The following is a 20,303-nucleotide window of genomic DNA, read 5'->3' as shown; positions in this document are numbered from 1 at the left end:
TATAAACATAAGCCAGTGTGCTAAATACATAAAATTTTCTTTAGCAAGTACCTAAAAATTTGTAAGTCTGGCTTAATTAAATGGGTTACAAATGTGATTCTTTTAATCAATAGATCCTTATTGAACAGCCTACTTGGGTTGTAAAAACTACAGAGTTAAAACCTCTTTATAGGAATTTTAATAAACTTTGATACTGCAGCTAAATAATAGTATGAGGTTAGAGGTGAATGTACCAACAGAGTGAGGGGGCAGTAAATGATGTGGGAAAGCCAGATTGCTATAAACCAGGGAAAGAATGTTCTGCTCTGAGACTGTTATTGTGTAGCTTACTCTTCACGAATTCACAATTCACCCATTTATTTACTCTTATTGTCGCTGAAGCTGTTGTTATGACTGATTATTATAACTTCCTTAAAAATTAAGGTTAACCACCTCAAATTTTGACCTGTGCACTCCCTAGTCTAATGATCCTATTCTTTGTGTAGTATATAGGTTGTTACTTGCTACTTACTTCACCTATGATGATACCATGTTAAAAAGTTTAAGCTGCAATATTTGTTTAAAATAGGTAATTTCGTTCAGGCATTATTTGAGCCTGACCTTGTAGTACTTTTCCTATCATGTGCACTCTGCTCTTTTTTCATTAATAGTATAAAGATTAATTATTTTGTACTCTTCTTGCTCTCCTTACATGCTTTTCATGTTGGAGCTGACTGTTATGGTGAAGAATTCTGGAAAACAAGTGTTTCAGATAAATCTGTAATAGAAATATTAGTGACAGTGTTGGGATTTCATTATTTAGTAAAAGTTGATGATCTGATGAAAATATTTCATTAGAAACAAGTTAGACTTTTTTGGATGTGTGTATTCTTTATTCCTCTGGCCTGTTTTCTGTCTTCCTTTTGGTTTAGAATGATAAAGTACTTTAAACATGGCATAATGTAGGAGAAACAAGCCTCATGGTGTTTGTTCCTAAAATCTCTAAGGAATCTAATTTTATTCAAATTATAGTTTTCTCATTTAGAAAAATGAGAGAAAAGATGATGGTGTTTGTCAATGACTGTGAATTCGGGAGAAGAAAACACTACATCATAAACTCATCTATTTATAGAGCAGTTTCATTGGCTATCTTGTGCAAGTTGAAATCCTTAACATATAGTTATTGAACACCAATTACTTGCCAGGCACTGTGCTGAAAGCTGAATTGTTACATCAGAGAATAGATAAGTTATACTTAGATGAAAATATGTTTATGCCATAGCATATAAAGGAGTCTCAGTAGCCCTCATTTTTCTTAATGAGGTCAATTTCTAATTTCAGGGAATTTTTTAAGCAGAAAAGGCAGAACAAGAATGAATTAAATCAAAGGGTATAATATCAAGTTAGTTGCAGTAGGCATTTATTCAATAGTTGCTTTACCAGAGTTTGAATTTTTTCTTTTTTTTTTTAAGGTAACTTGAAAAGCTCAGACAGAAATCCTCCACTCAGTCCTCAGTCCTCTATAGATAGTGAGTTAAGTGCTTCAGAATTAGATGAAGATTCAATTGGATCCAATTATAAGCTAAATGATGTAACTGATGTACAGATTCTAGCCCGGATGCAGGAAGAAAGTAAGTATTCTAATTGTTAAGAGTTGAGGTTTTTTACTATTGCATAATTTTGTTGTATATTAAATATGTCTTAAAGTATTGTGGGGGTAGTAATGTAGTGAAAGTAGAAATGTTGCAGTGGACATTTCAGAGACTTAGTCAACATATGTACATGTTTATTCATCAACTTCTTTTCAGAGTCCATTTTTACATAGAGCAGTTATGCTGTGTGAGGGACAAAGAACAGCATTTATGCTGCTCTGCTTCTATGACTGGTTTTTATACCCTGCATGTTACTCTGCACTAGCACTTAACTCTTGTAATTGTTAGTCTATTACCCTTTGTGTTTTAGTGTAAACCAGCGTTTCTCAATTTTTTTCTTTTCGGTTGCTCCCCTAAGGAGCCTTGTTAAAAACTTCTTTTCCTTTTCTCCCACACTCCCCATGAAATCTTAATACCACAAGATATACTCTATATATGTTTAAGTACTATGAGGGCCATATACAATTTTTTCACACCCCAAGAACCAGTTTTTGCCCTCTTGGGAATGAATATCTCCTCACTTGAGAATACATGGTGTAAACTGTAAAAAAGACCTTTAGGAGAACATTGGAATTGTGACATTAAATTAAATGAAGCATGTGATGGTGCTTTGCAGAGTGAATGATGAAAACTTTTTAGGTCACAGATACCTTTGAGAATCCTTTTATCATCAAAATGTACATATGCACAAAATTTTTAATACTTTTTAAAGGGTTCATGGCTACTTGCCCTGGTACTCATCTGAAGGTAGTTATTCTTGCCAGTACATTTCATTAGAAGATGCCATCTGCATAACTATGGAGTAAGAAATCTCTCTAAAGCAATCTCTTTAACCTTTACAATGAAAAGAATCCTTGAAATACATATGTTGACAAGTCTTGACAGGTGGCTGAGGTTAATGGAGCATTGCTACGGTTTAGTTCAAAAACTTTCTGTTGTCTGTGTATGTAATAGGTTCTCTTTAAATATGTAGTAAGCTTTATCAAGCTGTAGCATTTATTAAGAAACTAAAGTGTTTCTTATTCTGCTGATTCACTTCCCATTTCCATATAGCTTCCCCTAGGAAGATAGAAGGACTTAGTGCTTGCTTTATTTAGCCCTGCAACCTAATAGCAGAGTACTCTTTTTCTTCTGTAATTTTAATTAACTCCTCAGTGAGACTGTGGTATTGTCAGCTGGTTAGGGGCTGATTATTGTTGTGGATGTGAAAAAATAAAGAATGCTGCCTAACTCTGTACTTTAGAACAAGTTCTCTCATTTCTTTGAACCCTGGCTTTTTAGATCCTAGTATTTTGTTAGAAGCTCAACCAGCTCTTTGCTTTTGGTTTTGTATTGTGTTTTGGTAACAATAGAAATTTTAGTCTTACTTTAATAATTTTTTCTAAGCCATCCACATGCATGAATATTTATTTTCCTGATGAGTAAAAATAGTAATAAAAATATATGTGATACTTCTTGAAAACTACAGCTTTTTTTTGTCTTAGAGATGATTTTCCTTTTTACAACATTGTGTTTTGTAATGATTAGAAATGTAGAACTACAGATTTGGGCAGTCACCTGGTCAAGGTCATTCGTTTTTAAGATGAGAAATGCAAGCTCCTATAGTGATCCAACAGTGCTCTTTTCATTGGTCTGTTGTCTTTTGTTAGGTGACTTTAGTGCCATGTTGGCTATAACTAGACACTAAGTAACTTGTTGGTTACTATTTTGGTTCCCTGACTAACTGAAGGGCTAAGTGGACTCCAGGAATTTATAGTTTTAAAGATACCCTAGGGTGATTCTCATCCACTGGTTTGATGAACCGTGTTGATAGCACTTTCTGTGTGTGAATACATGACTTTAGGATTTGAATACCACTTTATAACAGATCTTTTTGACTGGAGTGCTAATAGTTAGCAGGTTGTGCTCAGAATATTACCTAAATTCTATACGTTTGCATTGCAGTTTGTTTCTTCATTGACTATGTTACGTATCAACTTTTTTTTCTGTTGTTCTAGAAGCATCTGTACTATTTGAAGGGCTCCCAAGGTTGCTTGGGTGTTTTCGAAGGTATCAAGCTATATAGGAGAATTCTTTGAAAATTCTTACTTGAAGACTTAGAATTTAAGCTTGAAAACAAGCTTAAAACAATAAAAATGAAAGTCTCTTGGGTAGTGAAGCAATCAAGATTTCGTTTGTGCCCAAGTACTGAATTCCTATAAGTGGGTTAGAAGTTTCTTTAGTACTTTATCATCTTCATGAGTAAGATTATTTCAGTAATTAAGTATCCAAGAAGTTTTATTTACTCACATACGTATTCTTTTTCCACTGGTTGGAATTACCATCCACTGGTTGGATGGTAATTGTTTCCCCTCAATATTCCTTTAATATTAGTCTCAAATTTGGATTACTGTCTTTAGGGGTAGAAATATTTTTAAATTTATGATTCTACCATGTGAGACAGATTTCAGCTTTAAGAAGAAATCTGGAAATTGGGCAGTGGTTTATGGGATTTCATTCAATTTAAAAATAACCTTCAGATGTGATTTATGCCTCCTTATATGGACATATAAGCCTATATAAGTCTAAAAGCAGAAAGGGAGTTTTCTTTTACACTTTACACCCTCTTTGAATTTCTCAGTGATAATCTTTTACTTTAAATTTTAAAATTATTTAAATGTTTAAAAATATTGTTTAAATAAATAACATTCATTGTTGCCAGGTCTCCGGCAAGAATATGCAGCCACCACGTCTCGGCGCAGTTCTGGTTCATCTTGCAATTCTACAAGACGGGGTACTTTTAGTGATCAGGAACTTGATGCACAAAGTTTAGATGATGAAGATGACAATATGCATCATGCAGTATACCCTGCTGTTAACAGGTTTTCACCATCACCACGCAATTCACCTCGACCGTCACCTAAGCAGTCACCCAGAAATTCACCTCGTTCACGATCTCCTGCTCGGGGAATAGAATATAGTAGAGTGTCCCCACAGCCTATGATTAGCCGCTTACAGCAACCTCGCCTTTCACTTCAAGGCCATCCCACAGATTTACAGACAAGCAATGTTAAAAATGAAGGTAAAATAGCAGATTTTACTAATAATTAGACAGTTTCTGCTAGCCTGTGTAACATAGCAAGACCCCGTCTCTAGGAAAAAAATTTTCATAATTAGCTGGGCATGGTGGTGCACATCTGTAGTCCTAGTGACTTGAGAGGCTGAGGCTGGAGGATTGGTTGAGCCCAGGGGTTCAAAGCTACAGTGAGCTGTGATCACACCATTACACTCCAGTCTGGGCAACAGAGCAGGATCCTGTTTTCAAAAAAAAAAAAAAAAAAAGTTTCTAGATTAAAAAAAAGAGAAAAAGTGTCCTTTATATTTCACTATGAAAGTAATACAATTTTTGCCAAGTTTTTGTATTTCAGATAAGTAAATCAAGAGTGTAGTCAGGTTTACTATTTTATTAATAGTGAATCATTACAAAAATAAAAGAGAAAGTGAATTTCATTTTACTTGGTTATGTTGTTTTTGCTTTATTGTTTTATGAAGTTACCTGTATTTAGATTTTGCTTTAAATATAAAATTTGTGGTTATCTTTAAGTGTTCTCTTATTCTACCCACTTACAGATCCTAGATCGAGTTGTTTGTTTTTTTTAATAAGACAAGTCCTTCCTATTTTCTCATCTAAAATAAACAGAATGTTTGATAAACAATTTGATTTTTGAATGCTAGTTAATATTTTAATTTTCTCCATCTGAAAGAATATGATTTTTTTAAAATTAAAATTCTGTTGCAGAAAAACTAAGACGCAGTCTTCCAAACCTGTCCCGAACATCTAATACACAAGTTGACTCAGTGAAAAGCAGCAGAAGTGACTCAAATTTTCAAGTGCCAAACGGAGGAATACCTCGTATGCAACCTCAGGCTTCAGCCAGTAAGTATCCTTCTTATGCTTTCATGTATCAGTTATTTAAAGAGAAGTGAAAATTTTAGATATTTGTTTTATGCTGAAAAACCGTTTTAAACCATAGCTATAGTAAAATTTAGTGTTTATTAGTTGCTGGATGATAATCAAAGTTATATTACAATTTAAAATTTTCTATGTAGGATACTTGATTCTACCAGTATATCTGTCTATACAAAACTCTGGTCTCTCCAGAATTTTAAAATAAGCAAAATGTAACTATTAAAAAAGTAGGTGTAGCTTTTGCTTATAGATACTAGAATTAGAAATAAAAACCAGTAGAGCATCCAAAAATATATGTCCCTTAGTACGTAAATTTTCTTTAATAACCTCCACTTTAAAAATACCTAAAAGTTTGATTATTACATAATTTTAGAATCATACTCAAAATAATCCATTGTTCAAACCTGCAATATATTAAATCTGTTATCAAAGTTGAATTGTTGAAGTTCTTTTCTTTCCAAAACAAAAGTATACCAGGAGAACTCTTGGATGATCTCATTTTATTTCTGCATCTGTTGAGATAAGATTTCTGGTTTTGATTTGATTTTCTGTGTTTGTTAAGGCTATTTTAATGAAAAAATACAATATTGAATCAATATGTATGCCAGATTAATTCATAGTCCTAATCCTACTTATAGATTAAAATTTGAGATAAATTGCCAGAAACCATCACTTTTTAAGAATTGATCAGGACTTGTCTCTTTAAATTATCTTTCAGAAAACAAATTCTTAGAGTTAAAGCTAAACTCTTAAACAGAGAAGGTGAATTTTAGAAGTATAGTAGAAAGAACACATGTAGATTATAATTTTTAATAAGTTTTGGCCATTGGGTGGTTACTAACCCATGAATGTGACAGTATTTGTATTCAACTATTATTTGTAATAGATACTTGAGTTTTTATTTTGTGGCAAGTAGTATGTTAAATCAATACAGGCATTTCTACTATAGCACAAAATATGCATTCCTTAAAAACCTCACATTCTGCAGTATTACACAATAAAAATGATAGGATGATGAGGAGTGGAGGGAATAGTCCTGGAACAGACCACTGAAAACCCAAGCAACTTTCTTAGAAAGCATTAATAAAAACAATAATGATACTAGCACAGTTAAATTCATGTTAAATCTTTATTAAATACTCCAGGAGAGATATAGAACTTCATTTTTAAAGAAAGATTTGAAGGTAATGTGATGGAAAGGAAAGGTTGAGACTGTTGAATTAAGGAAACATATGCAACATAGACGAAGATCAGAGAGAATCATACAGTAAGATCATCTAGGACAAAATAGCCAAACTGAGCCAAGAAGTAGTGATGTTGGAGTAAATGGGCATTGTGTATATTAATGTACAAGTTGATTTTAAAGGAATTTCAAAAAATTACTTTTTAGCTAGGATAGATTTGAGCATGTAGTCAAAACAGTTTTAAATAAATGATTACAGTTATTTTTATGATCTTATAAACGCTCAGTATTCATCCCATGTGTTTCACAGCTCACATCAGTCCCATATATGAGCTGTGAGACACAAAGGGTGCATATTCACTTGGGTCCTTGTAGGGACACAAGGGATGCTTATTCACTCAGATCCTTGTAGGTACACAATGGATGCATATTGTCTCAGATCCTTGTGGCATATTACTATCAGTGGTTGAAGTGGTAGCTGTGTTATATTCTTTCATTTTCTCAAGGCTATGAAGAAGTGATACAAACGAGTTTGTTGACTGTTCACTTATAACTTGTTTATTAAGCAGTTAAAAATTTGAAGATATTTAACCCTTTTTTCATTTTCATCTTTTTTTTTCTTTTTTTTTTTTTGATTGAGTCAGGGTTTCACTCTGTCACCAGGCTGGAGTGCAGTGACACAATCATGGCTCACTGCGGCCTCACCTTCCTGGGCTCAGGTGATCCTCCTGCGTAGCTGGGACCACAGGCGTGCACCACCATGCCCAGCTAATTTAATTTCTTCACACTTTTCCTTGGCCCTGTTGTGTTTAGCTGACTTCATATACTTCATGTTAAGCTGTTGTTACTTGGTGGCTCAAAAATCAACAGGCTAGCAGGAGTTTGAGACCAGCCTGAGCAACACAAGACCTCGTCTCTAAAAAAATGTTTTTTTTTTTTTAAATTACCCAGGCATGATGGTCACATGCCTATAGTCCCAGCTACTTAAGAGGCTGAGGTGGGAGGATTGCTTGAGCCCAGGAGTTTGAAGCTGCTCTGAGCCATGATCATGCTGCTGCACTCTAGTCTATTGAAAGAAAAAAAAAAAAAAAAAAAACAAGCTACGAAAAAACTATATTTGAATCAAAATGACTTCTGTGGTATATTGACAAATTTTCCTTATTTACAAGGTGCATATGATATTACTTATATAACAAATTTATATTATACTGTATTTAGATGCATAATCTTATTTAATCCTTAGAACAATTCTATGAAGGAGGTACGATTATTACCACATTTTACAGATTAGAAATTGAAGCTTTGAATGGCCAAATAACCTATCTCTGATTATACAGCTTATAAGCGGCAAGTTAGAATTTAAACCCATGTTGATTCATCTTGAGCACTGGATCTCAATAGGTGAGAGTCCAAATTCACCTAGTGAGAGTTGTCACATCTGTGGTTTAGACCATGATATAAAACTTATCCAGAAATATAATTTCCATTTTTCCTAAGATTTAAAATTCTAACGTTTAAAGCACTGTAGAAAATTGGTACCCAGAGATTTGTAAACCACATTTATTCAGCTAGATATATGCTAAAACCTGTTTTTATAGCAAATTACATTTTAAACTTAGTACTCCAAGTCTTATTGTGAACTCTGTAACTGAGAGTGCCATTATAATACTCACTGTAGTACTAATAAATAGTATAGAAAACAGGAATTCACAAAACACTTGAAAGGAAGGATAGAATTTGAGCTTTATCTTTGAAATCGTGAGTGATACAGATTAATTTGACACTTGAGAATATCCTGTTTCTGGCTTCTTTTTTCCCCTGACACATTTGGCTGATGCAAAAAAAACCACCCACAATGTTAATGTAACAGGAAAGAAAAATAGTAAATCATTAAGAAGGTTAAATAATAAAACTTACGTATATTATAAGCCATGCTTTTACAGCATGTGAACAGATGATCCGAAACAATGTTTGTACTTGGCTTTCAAAGATGCTTTCATATTTAGTTTGAACTGTTACATTCTGGATTTCTCAAAAGTTTACATGATACATGTCCAGACAGCATCCCAGATACTTTCTAAAACTAGCTATATCTATATCCTCTACCTCGTCCCCTCATACATGCTCTGTATTTGAACTGTTCTAGCATGTCAAAGCTTTATGGAAATGAAAAATAATTCTTCACAGAAACAGAAGAAAAAACAAAAGGTTGGGAACCTAGGATAAAAATGTTAATAGAAATAATGCATTGTCTGTGTCTTAAACTTCACAATGATTGCTTGCCTTCTCTAGTGGTAGAATTACCATTTTGTAATTATAATCACCTGCTGATACCCTATAATTTTTTTTCTGTAGGTGAATTACTTTTCCTTTTTTTCCCAGAAGTTGATAATTAAGGAATATATATAGGGAAAACACAATGGGATTCCAATCATTGATTTACTTTTAAGTGGAAAGTATGTATGCAATTTCATAATGGTGTATTTCAGTACTTGAATATGTAGGTAGAAGAGAAAGTAAGGTACCATGTTTTTTTATTCCAATTGTATGTACTTGTTTATATTTGTAGCTGTAGTAAAGCTTATAATTAAAATGTCACATATTTATTTTGGTATAGAATTATACTGTTCTCAAAAATGTATTTGGAAAGTAGGAAATTCAAAATATTAGCAAGTTTAAAACTTAGTAAAGTTTACTTTAAAATGTTTAAAACTTTGTTGAAAGTTAACATGAAGCAAAAAAAGTGTTACCAATTTATCTTGAAATTTCATATATATTTGATACATGAAAATATATATGTAAGCATTTTTTAAATTAGTATACATAGTTTTCATAATAGTCTTTATATATATAATTTGTACAATTATTATAATAAGCTTTATATACTTTATACATGAATTGGTATTTTGTATTTTTTGTGTAAATTTCAGTTGTTAGTGTAACAGATGTTGCATTTTGTTTTAAGTATTTATTTTTTCAGCTCTTAAGTGGTAAAGCTTTGGTTCTTACTTGCTGGTCTGCATGAACCTAACTTTGCAAGGTTGCTGTTACTTCCACCTAAGGGATCACTTCTTTTGCCTTGTTACTATGCCAATCACTATTTTTATATGCTTATTTGCTGTGGCTGCATTATTGTGGATGCTGGCATTGAAATATGAGATTTATGAGAGTTCTAATGTATCTTCATTTTTATAACTATTACCAATTTTGACTTTTATATTTGGAAAATATAACTTAAAAAGTTTAAGAAAACCAGAGCATTGCAGAGGTCATGGATACATGTCAATTTCTTAGTTTCCTCAATTAAAGGAAGGAATGTTTGTGAGAGAGAGTTTTTCAAAAGGCTAATGCCTTGCTTTCTAAGACTGTTAAAGCACAGGTTTAGCAGAAAGTTAAGTTTCCAGAAAGTCATAGGAATAATTGGTTGAGAAATAAGGGAAGGGAGAAAAACCCAACACAATCTACTGATTTAAAAAATGATACCCAAATTTTATTTGTTTGTAAATGTTTAAGTGTATTATTTCATTTAAACATCAGAAATCATTTATTTTTATAGAAAGGGAACAGAGATCCATATAAATTAAATGAATTGTACAAGGCCATATAACTAGGGAAGTGGTAAAAGCAAGGCCAGATTTCTCCCTCTTCCCAGCTCCTCCCTGAGTCTCCTATTTTCCTCTTCCTCATTGTTTGGATGAGATCATGCTGACCTAATTCAAATGAGTGCATCTTGGAAAACATTCTTGAATGACTGTCAGACCATGATTTGAGATTAACTGCAAGTATTTTGTGAATTACCACAGACGAGTAAAATAATTTAGTGAGATATTATCCATTTGCTTACATTTAGCCAAACAGAAGAATATTTTTGCATGGAATACAGAGTATACCCCAGAGAAAATGCATATAGCATCAACATTGTACTTGGACCTCTTACTGAAGAGAGAAGGACGACTGACTGTCCAGGGCAGTTGTCAGCTTATGCATAGCCATCCTGTTATGAGACCAGTGAGGAAGGAATTCCCATCCAGATTTCACTTACTACCAAAACACTAGTAGATTACACTTGAAATATACATAATTTTGAAACACAAATTGAAATAAATAAGTCATGATTAATATGTGTAATGTGCTAATCTAAGAATGAATGAAACATTTATAGAACATCTATGTAAGTAGTACAGTGATGTTGGCTCAGTTATCTAATCACAAGGACACTTTATAAAGGTAGTTTTTCTGGCCTTTACCGCTGGAAATTTTGATTGAATGCCCTTGGGATAGGGACCCAGATTGTGTATTTTAGAAGCATCTCAGTTGATTCTGGAGCACGTTCAAGTTTGAGAACCAGTGGGTTAGACCCGGACTTTGGTGGACCTTGAATAGCTTAGTATAGAGTTCTGGATTTTATCCAGTGGTCAGTCACTTATGTGTTCCTTAATTATTCAGTAGATATTCTTGGGTATATGTTATATTTCCAGCACTGGGAATATAAACGTTAAGACAGCCCACACCTTCCAGTAGCAGGGAGAGTTAGACAGGAACCTCTGTGGGAACAGAGGAGAGGCATTAAATTCAGCAGTGTGAAGGGATTTTCAGGAAAGATATTAAAAGATATCTCAGCCAGCTCAGAAGGAGCTTATATGAGTTGCCCAACAAAGAAAGGAGATATAGGTTTTCCCAACAGTGGGATCAGTAATGAAAAGTCTTGAGAATGGCAGCCTGAGTATAGTGGTTTTGTATAACTAAAGTGTAGGGTGTATGATGGGTAAGGGAGCGGGTACAGCATCCCATGAGGGATGATAGCTATAGAGACAGGACAGGCTGTAGGAGTTTTAAAATATCATAGGAGTTTGAATTTCATCCTGTAAGTGGGAGGAGCCATATTTGGCTTTTAATCAAGGTGGTTTCTTAGGAAGTTCACTCTGATATCAGTGTGGAGAATAGATTCAGTGAGGTGAGACTAGAAACCACTTAGGCTATTATTGCATAATCTAGGCAAGAAATTAAGATCTGAAGACACAGCAGTGAGGGAGTGAGGGTGATGAGATCTGGATGAATTTTATTTTCTTTTTTTCTTTTTCTTTTTTTTCCTGAGACTCTGTCTCCCAGGCTGGAGCGGCGGTGGCGTGATCACAGCTTACTGCAACCTCCACCTCCCAGGTTCCAGCAATTCCCCTGCCTCAGCCTCCCTCTCAGTAGGTGGGATTACAGGCACGCACCACCATGCCTGGCTAATTTTTTGTATTTTTAGTAGAGATGGAGTTTCACCATGTTGGCTAGGCTGGTCTTGAACTCCTCATCTTAAGTGATCCTCCCACCTCGGCCTCCCAAATGACTCTAAATCAAAACTTCTAAGAAATAAAAGATTTAAACAAAAATGAGGTTATGGGACAATGGGGTATTTTACCTAGCAGTAATTAATCTTCACTCACAGAGGCTGTGCTTACTTAGTATTTAGCACCTTAGAGAAGCTAATTTTTAACATCCTCCTATATATGAAAAAATCATTTTCAATTATCATGAAACTAGTTGTAGTACTAGTGGCCAGGAAAAAAATGCAGACAGTGAAAATATTCTTCTATTGAAATTGTATTTTATAACTGTCAGTAAAAAATAAATAATAAAATCAACATTATAATACAAAAATAGACAATGGGTTAATAATTTGAAGTTACATTGATCATTTTTTTAAAAAGGAAAAATGTTTTTATATATTGATCTGTCACAGTGGTGAATAGTATAGCTTTTGTTTTTGAAAACTTATCAATAGCTTCTTCAGAATTGATCTTTTGATATTGGGGCTTAGTACATCATAGCCAGATTTATCAATCTGTCTACTCTTACTTGATGGAAGAACACTATCTTTAAATTTCAATTTTGAAAGTTTTTTTCATGAAGCAACTGCTACACAGAGAAAATCTTCAGCATAAGGATAAGTTCAGCAGAGATTCTTAAAATTCCATCCTCCAGTAAATTCCAGAAATTGCCATACTTTCCTTGCCTTTGTTTTTGAAGGATCAAGTCTAATGATTTTTCAGTGTCTTCGCAGTTAAAATATTTTAAACACAAGCTCAAAATCGCATATAATGACAGAATTGAGGCAACTCCAAATCCTTTCATTGACTTTAAAAATCACTGTACCATTGTTGTTTATTTCTAATACGCTTAAATATAATAATGTATTGTACCACAGGGTTGGAGGCACACATTTTGCTGAAGCGAGCTTGAATAATTTCAGATTGCTACCAACTTTCTCTTGAAAGGAACATGTGTAGTGGAATCCACCTGTATCAGGGGAGACTTTAAGTAGAAGACTATAACTGGGAGCTTTCCTAATTAAGTCTTACATGAAGTGCGGTATTTATTAAAGTATAAGTCATAAAATGTGCTTACTTAAAGCTTACATGTATGTTATTAAAACTCAACAGTTGTTTATAGCTTAGACCAACTATTTTTCAGGGAGGAGTGCTTTTATAACTGATGTTTATTATTGCTGGGGCATGATGATAATAGAAAGCCGACCAACTTGGTTTTATTTTTGTTTCCAAATTGCCTACAGACAATACACCCACTTATTGCCTACTCTTGGGGAGGTGAGCAGCACTTTCACCACCCTTCCCTTGATGTACATGAGCAGAGTGAAAAGGATTAACTATACGGAGACCACAAAAAACACTGATTGGAATTCCAGAAATAGGGTGTGATGAAGGCCTGAATTTGGTTATTTAGGAGACAACAGGAATGTAAAGGAAGCGATAGATTTAAGAAATGACCAGAGATTAATAAATGGAATTTAAAGTAAGAAAAATTTGAGCTAGAATGACTTGGAAAATGGTGTTTTAACAGAAAAGAGATTTTTAAAGGAGCTGGTTTGTGGAGGAAGACATTATACTGGGAGCATGAAACAATAATTGTTTTGCACTAGCATCTTTGCTTCTCACAGTAAGGTATTGCTGAAGTGGAATTATCTAAATATTAAAATAACCAAAGAAAGTTTTAAACCATAAATATTTTCGAACAGCCAACACACTGAACTCTGTTATTAGAAGGATTCAGAGTTTCACTTAAACTACTACACTTTGTCATTTAAAAGTGATTTTGTCTTAGAAAACTAATCAAATTAAGATAATTCAGAATAACATTGGATTTTTGTTATTTGAGTAACATTATATGACTGTGGTATTTTAGGAAAATCGTTCATTTCATTCTTTCTGTATCAGGTGAATTTAGAGTTTACTGCCTGATTCTGTGTGTAATCTGATTCTTCAGATTTCCCAGTTCACAGTTTTTGCTTGTCTGTAGATAACTGTTGTTATTACAATCACATGTGAAACTTGAGGGATAAATAGGGGTGGGGTCCATTGGAGTCGCCACAGCTATTAATTCAAATAGGATCCTTCCAGACGAGTTCATTATAGACGTTATTTAATATTGAATCCTTATTAAACTTTTTTTTAATGGTTAATAGTGTGGACTGTGATGTGGACTGTAGTGTATGTTCAATTGGTTACCTTTACCCTCATTTATTCCACCCAACAACTGGCCTACGTTCTGTTCTTCAAACATACCAGGCATGGTCCTATCTCAGTATCTTTTTCAATTGCTTTTCCCTCTATCTGGAATGCTTTCCCCACATATCTACATAGCTTACTTCCTATCTTTTTTCAGATTTCTATGCAAATGTCATCTTAGGGAAATCTTTCCTGATCACTCTATTTATAATTGCAACTTAAATCGCCTACTTCCTGTCCCTCTTTTCTACTTAATTTTCTCTTTAGCAGCTATCACTATCTGGCAGGCCATATATTTTACTGCCTCATTGTCTATCTCCCCTTTCCTAGAATATTAGTTTCATGAGAGTGGGGAATGTAGCCATCTAGTTGCCTACTGGATACATTATACCTAAAACAGTACCTGGAATAAAGCAGATAATAAACTATTTGAATGAATGAAAAAAACAGGAACAAGTGAGTAGATGAATAAAAATATAAATGGTTGAAAACATGTATGAATATATATGTAGATGAAAAATACTCTGATAGTAACCTGTATTTTTGTGCAATAGAAGTAAGATAACCCATTGGCCGGGTGCAGTGGCTCACGCATGTAATTCCAGCACTTCGGGATGCCAAGGCGGGCAGATCACTTGAGGTCAAGAGTTCCAGACCAGCCTGGCCAATATGGTGAAACCCCGTCTCTACTAAAAATACAAAAATTAATACAAAAATTAAGGCAGAGCCTTGCTTCATCGACTATGCTGAATGGAGTGCAGTGGTGCAGTCACAGCTCACTGCAGCCACAACCTCCTGGGCTCAAGCAGTCCTCCCACCTCAGCCTCCTGAATAGCTGGGACCACAGACACACCACCATGTCTGGCTTATTTGTGTGTGTGTGTGTGTGTGTGTGTGTGTGTAGACAGAGTCTCCGTGTGTGTGTGTGTGTGTGTATGTATGTGTGTGTGTAGACAGAGTCTCCCTGTGCTGCCCAGGCTGATCTCAAACTCCTGGGCTCAAGCGAATCTTCCTGCCCTGGCCTCCCAAAGGCCTGTAAGTGCTGGGATTATAGGCATGAACCACCTCACTTGGCCAAGAAATCTTAATTCTTTCTGATAATATATCAAGTATCCCTTTATCAGCCCAATAACGTTTATGCAGCCTAGCTAGGTTTAGAGTGACGAGAGCTCTCTTTTTTTGCACATAAACACTAAAGATATATGAAGTCTGACTTTCAAATCAGCAGAGTAACTAAAATATTTTAGAGCTGCTTAAATACACTGGTAGGTGTGAGAGTCATCAGTCTGTCAGAGCCATAGTAACTGTATATTGGGGAAATTGGAACCACTTTTATCTTGGATGGCCCTGAGCTGCTGATTACCTGCTAATTTTGAGTTTCAGTGCAGTTAATAGATTAGGAGTTTGGAAAAAAGCTTAGCTTTCCTCATGGAAAACTTTAAAAGGTAGAGATGGTCTGACTCCTCCAAACCCCTCAACCCACACCAGCATTACATAGCGTGCTCCCCACTTGCATACATATGTGCACAGCTTAGATATCCAAAGTCTGAGGTAAAAAATTAGTTGTACTCTACAAGATGATATTGAACATATTAAAGTTACTAGATTGTGACTCGCCAAGGACCTGCTGGGTTCTGAGTTTTCTTCTCCTTTTTGAGTATGCAGATTATGGTTTCACATTAGGGCAATTCATCTAACAATAACCGCTTTGCCAAAATCTGCTTTTTTTGCGTTGAACAAGTGCTGCACTTCATACTGTGTGCTTGTGTTCATCACTTTTATCTTTGTATTCTTTGTATCCCTAGCATGTTTGTGGTGGTTTGTTTTCTCTTTGATATTTTGACCAATAGACATATTGGAGATTTTCTCACCTGTAAGAAACTCTTTTTTAAAGTTTATGTTCTATCCCCTTTTCTTTCCAACTTAATGCACTAAGCATCACTTTAAAATTCTTTTGCTTCTAGGATTCTAACATATTTGCACCTTATGGCTTCTGTTCTTTGATAAATTTTTAAGTTTGTATTAAAACATTCAAGTTTACAGACGCTGTAGCCTTTATCTTGTACTTCCAGGCAAATATTACAGTTCCTTATTTTTCAACAGCTTCGCAAAGGCTGAAAAATTTGCCTCGCACTTCCCTCAAAGCCAAACAGTTGCTTCAAACTTCATCTACAAAAAGAGGTAACTACAGCCTCTTACTCAGTTTAAAATTTCAGCAAATGATCCAGTTAAATCTTAAGCCATTTGGCATACTGAGTCAGTGGTGTCTGTAAGGCACATTTTAGTCTTATTTTAAAGAATAATAAAATAATGAGGATTTATTCTGTTATTTGGATAAATCCAGAAGAAACATTTTCTACAGAGGTATGTATTGGGTTGCTTTTCTGAAAGGAGTAAATGATATATAGAGAATATATTTTTCTTGCCCACTTAAAATGAAAGGGCATCATTTCAACTTTTTGCCAACTGAACTTCATAAGTGCTTTAAAATGAACCAAATGTCAAACATTCTGTATGTTGATGTTTTTTCCTCAGACTTCAATTTTTACTTTTACTTACCTGTGTAAAATGGGAACACTTCCACATTAGAAGGTAGTTGAAGTTAAATCACAAGTTGTGGTTGATTGATAGGTCTGGAATGTTTATGGAGTGGTAGCTTTCATAATAATAGTTGAAGAAATATATGAAGGTCGGACATCAAAGCTGTCCAATATTGGTTCCAAGACACTGAATGTATGGGCAGCTAGATGGAAGTAGAATTAAGAGAAAACAGTGGGATTGGATAGACCAACAGTAATAAAAACAAACAGAGGCCTCAAAGGAAATGGTATGAAACAAAGAGGAAAAGTATTTTTCCTATCCAGAACATGTAGGTTTTCTGATAGCTTTAGATCTCACTAAACAACCAAAATATGTAACAGAGATAAAGCACTAAAGAAAATTACGCAGGAAGAAGAAATTAGATTTTTTTTGAAAAAAAAAAAAAGAAAAAATTTGGTTACATTTACAAAAGTGCTATAATAGAAGTTTTGGCAAATTTATTACTGCAAATGTTTTTGCAGTGATTTCTTGGATTGAGTATAATTTAAGGAAATTGTTTTAGATAATAGGATTTGAAGGTAAGTCAAATAGGCAAATAAAAAAGCAGAATGTATGAATGTTTGTATTTTGAATATCAGAAGTTGACCATGGGCCTCCAATATGAATGTTTTTTGGTGCCATGGTCAGGTATGTTAGCAATAGACTGGATAGATTATGTTTGATGGGAAAGGAGGTGACTTAATAGGGGTTATTATAGAAAGGGGTTTTTGTGGACTTATTTGGGAACCTTAGGCTTTTTTTTTTTTTTGAGACTTTTCAATATTTTTTAGTACTTCCATGGCTAGGGGTGGGAGGCATATAAAAACATGAACCTGAAAACACTGTGGTATCTAAACTAGGGCAGGAGATCACTATACCGTAATAAAAGAGTAGAAGATTTTAAGTTTATATAAATTTTGTTGTTTGCCTCTGTAAGCTGTTTCATAATGTTTTTTGGAATTAAGTAGGTTTACATAACTTAAAATTTTTACCTAAAGATTTCATGTTGCTGTGTTGATCAGGTTAAGAAAACCATAACTTCTAGCTGAATTTTTAAAATTTGCCTATAGGGGTTACATTATTTTTATCACTCCAAGCTACCAAACTACCTATCCTCTCTGATAAGATAACAGGAAAGCCCAAACTTGGAACTGTTATGAACTGGAATTCTTGGCATCTCTAGCTGTCTTGTTGACTTAGTAAAGGTAAAGAAGGTGGAGGAGGGGCAGGGGGTGTGCTATTCTGTTTTGTTTAATCCCTTACTTATTTAACTTGATCCAGACTTTTATATTTTCTGATTAGTATTGTGACGTGGGCATTATCATTACCTACCTCTTCTCTGTAAATTTTTAACCAGTTGAGAAATGGACACAGATATAAGGTAAGATTTAAAATATTAGCTTAATAATTGATGAAGCTGAAATGGAGAATATCTTTTGGATCCAAGGCCAAAATGGATTTTCTGATTTCCCCTCATATCGAGACATTAAAGGGAGGGGTCTGCATTGACTGGCAGGAGCCTCTTCTCTTGTGGGGTTGTGAGGCACACAGGAGACAAAGGCCACCTGTTCACAGGTATATTTGGCATATTAAACGTGTCCAGTAAAGAAACATGGACCAACAGGTGATAAATTGGCACACAAATCAATTCATCCATCCTGGGGATGAACCTGTACAATTGTCTAGAAAGCTAATATATCGTAGGGGTGACAGGATCATGGGAGGAGGAAAAAGATTACTTAACAATTGGAAATATAGTCACTTTGATTTTAATTGCATTTAGTAGTAGCAGGCGTTTGAAAATGGAAAGTAAGAACTGTGTTGCTTGGCACAGTCACTCCATAAATATTTGTTGAATGAATATAGTCATGCTACTAAAGTCAAAAAAGGATGGACGCGTTCTTCTTTGCATTTTCTTTTTGCAAGTTCTTTGTGTTTCTTCAGCCTATCCCACTCTGAAGAAAACAATCCAGTCTATGTTTTTAAGACTTCATGGAAGTGGCTATTTAAACTGCTTTGAGAAAGATTTTATTCATTCCCTGTTGTTGGGCACTGAGTGAAGTGGAGGTAAATAGGGCAGAGACCTCACCAAGCCAGCGGGAAAAAATGAAGACTAATTAGACAAAGTGAATGCAGAGATAACAGGATATTAATTCCTTCTTAGTTGCCTCTTTCCTTCTAAACACCCCATTAAAAAATGGGCAAAGGACATGAACAGACACTTCTCAAAAGAAGACATTCATGCGGCCAACAAACATATGAAAGTTCTTGCCTCTTCTGTATTTAGAAGGAAAGAGGCAACTAATAAGGAAATACAGAAGGAAAGAGGCAACTAAGAAGGAATTAATGATGGTAATTGTTTAATACTCTTTTCACTATATTTTGAGATACGTTGAAATAAACAGTATTTATAGAAGACCTTAATGATAAGATTTTTGTTTTTCCTTCAATTTTTATTTTAAGTTTTGGGGTACATGTGCAGGATGTGCAGGTTTGTTACATAGGTAAATGTGTGCCCTGGTGGTTTGCTGCACAAATCAACCTATCACCTAGGTATTAAGCCCAGCATTCATTAGCTATTCTTCCTGATGCTGTCCCTTCCCCCGCCGCCCCTGACAGCCGCCAGTGTGTGTTGTTCCCCACAGTGTGTCCATGGGCTCTTACTGTTCAGCTCTAACTTGTGAGAACATGGGGTGTTTGGTTTTCTGTTCCTGCATTAGTTTATTGAGAATAATGTCTTCCAACTCCATCTATGTCCCTGCAAAGGACATGAACTCTTTCTTTCTTATGGCTGCATAGTATTCCATGGTGTATATGTACCACATTTTCTTTATCCAGTCTGCCATTGATGGGTATTTGGGTTGATTGCATGTCTTTGCTGTTGTGAATAGTGCCGCAGTGAACATACACATGCGTGCATACATCTTTATAATAGAATGATTTATATTCCTTTGAACATATACCCAGTAATGGGATTGCTGGGTCAAGAGGTATTTCTGCTTTTAGATCTTTGAGGAATCACCATGCTGTCTTCCACAGTGGTTGAACTAATTTACACTCCCACCAGCAGTGTAAGTGTTCCTTTTTCTCCACAGCCTCGCCAGCCAGCATCTGTTGTTTCTTGCCATTCTGACTGGTGTGAGATGGTATCTCATTGTGGTTTTGATTTGCATTTCCCTAATGATCAGTGGTGATGCGCTTTTTTTCATGTTTGTTGGCCCCATGAATGTCTTATTTTGAGAAGTGTCTGTTTATGTTCTTTGCCTACTTTTTAATAGGGTTGTTTGTTTTTTTCTTGTAAATTTGTTTCAGTTCCTTGTAGACTCTGGATAGTAGACCTTTGTCAGATGGATAGATTGCAAAAATTTTCTCCCATTCTGTAGGTTGCCTGTTCACTCTGATGATAGTTTCTTTTGCTGTGCAGAAGCTTTTTAGTTTAATTAGATCCC

General features: G+C 34.8%; 1 protein-coding gene across 2 annotated transcripts in view; it reads left to right on the top strand.

The window, feature by feature from the left end:
* Nucleotides 1-20,303, top strand: part of SLAIN2 (SLAIN motif family member 2) — a 78,220-nt gene that overhangs the window by 34,710 nt on the left and 23,207 nt on the right. The window contains exons 4-7 of one of the 2 annotated variants that reach the window (XM_009447948.5): nucleotides 1,452-1,610; nucleotides 4,333-4,692; nucleotides 5,410-5,547; nucleotides 16,378-16,455. In XM_009447948.5, coding sequence (XP_009446223.1) covers nucleotides 1,452-1,610; nucleotides 4,333-4,692; nucleotides 5,410-5,547; nucleotides 16,378-16,455 — 735 coding nt within the window. The remainder of the gene's footprint in view (nucleotides 1-1,451; nucleotides 1,611-4,332; nucleotides 4,693-5,409; nucleotides 5,548-16,377; nucleotides 16,456-20,303) is intronic. The other variant, XM_517308.8, reaches the window with a different exon arrangement.

The sequence above is a fragment of the Pan troglodytes genome, chromosome 3 (assembly GCF_028858775.2).
Source record: "Pan troglodytes isolate AG18354 chromosome 3, NHGRI_mPanTro3-v2.0_pri, whole genome shotgun sequence".
Taxonomy (NCBI): Eukaryota; Metazoa; Chordata; class Mammalia; order Primates; family Hominidae; genus Pan; species Pan troglodytes.
The sequence above is the reverse complement of the archived record's forward strand: the minus strand, read 5'-3'. Positions and strand labels throughout refer to the sequence as shown.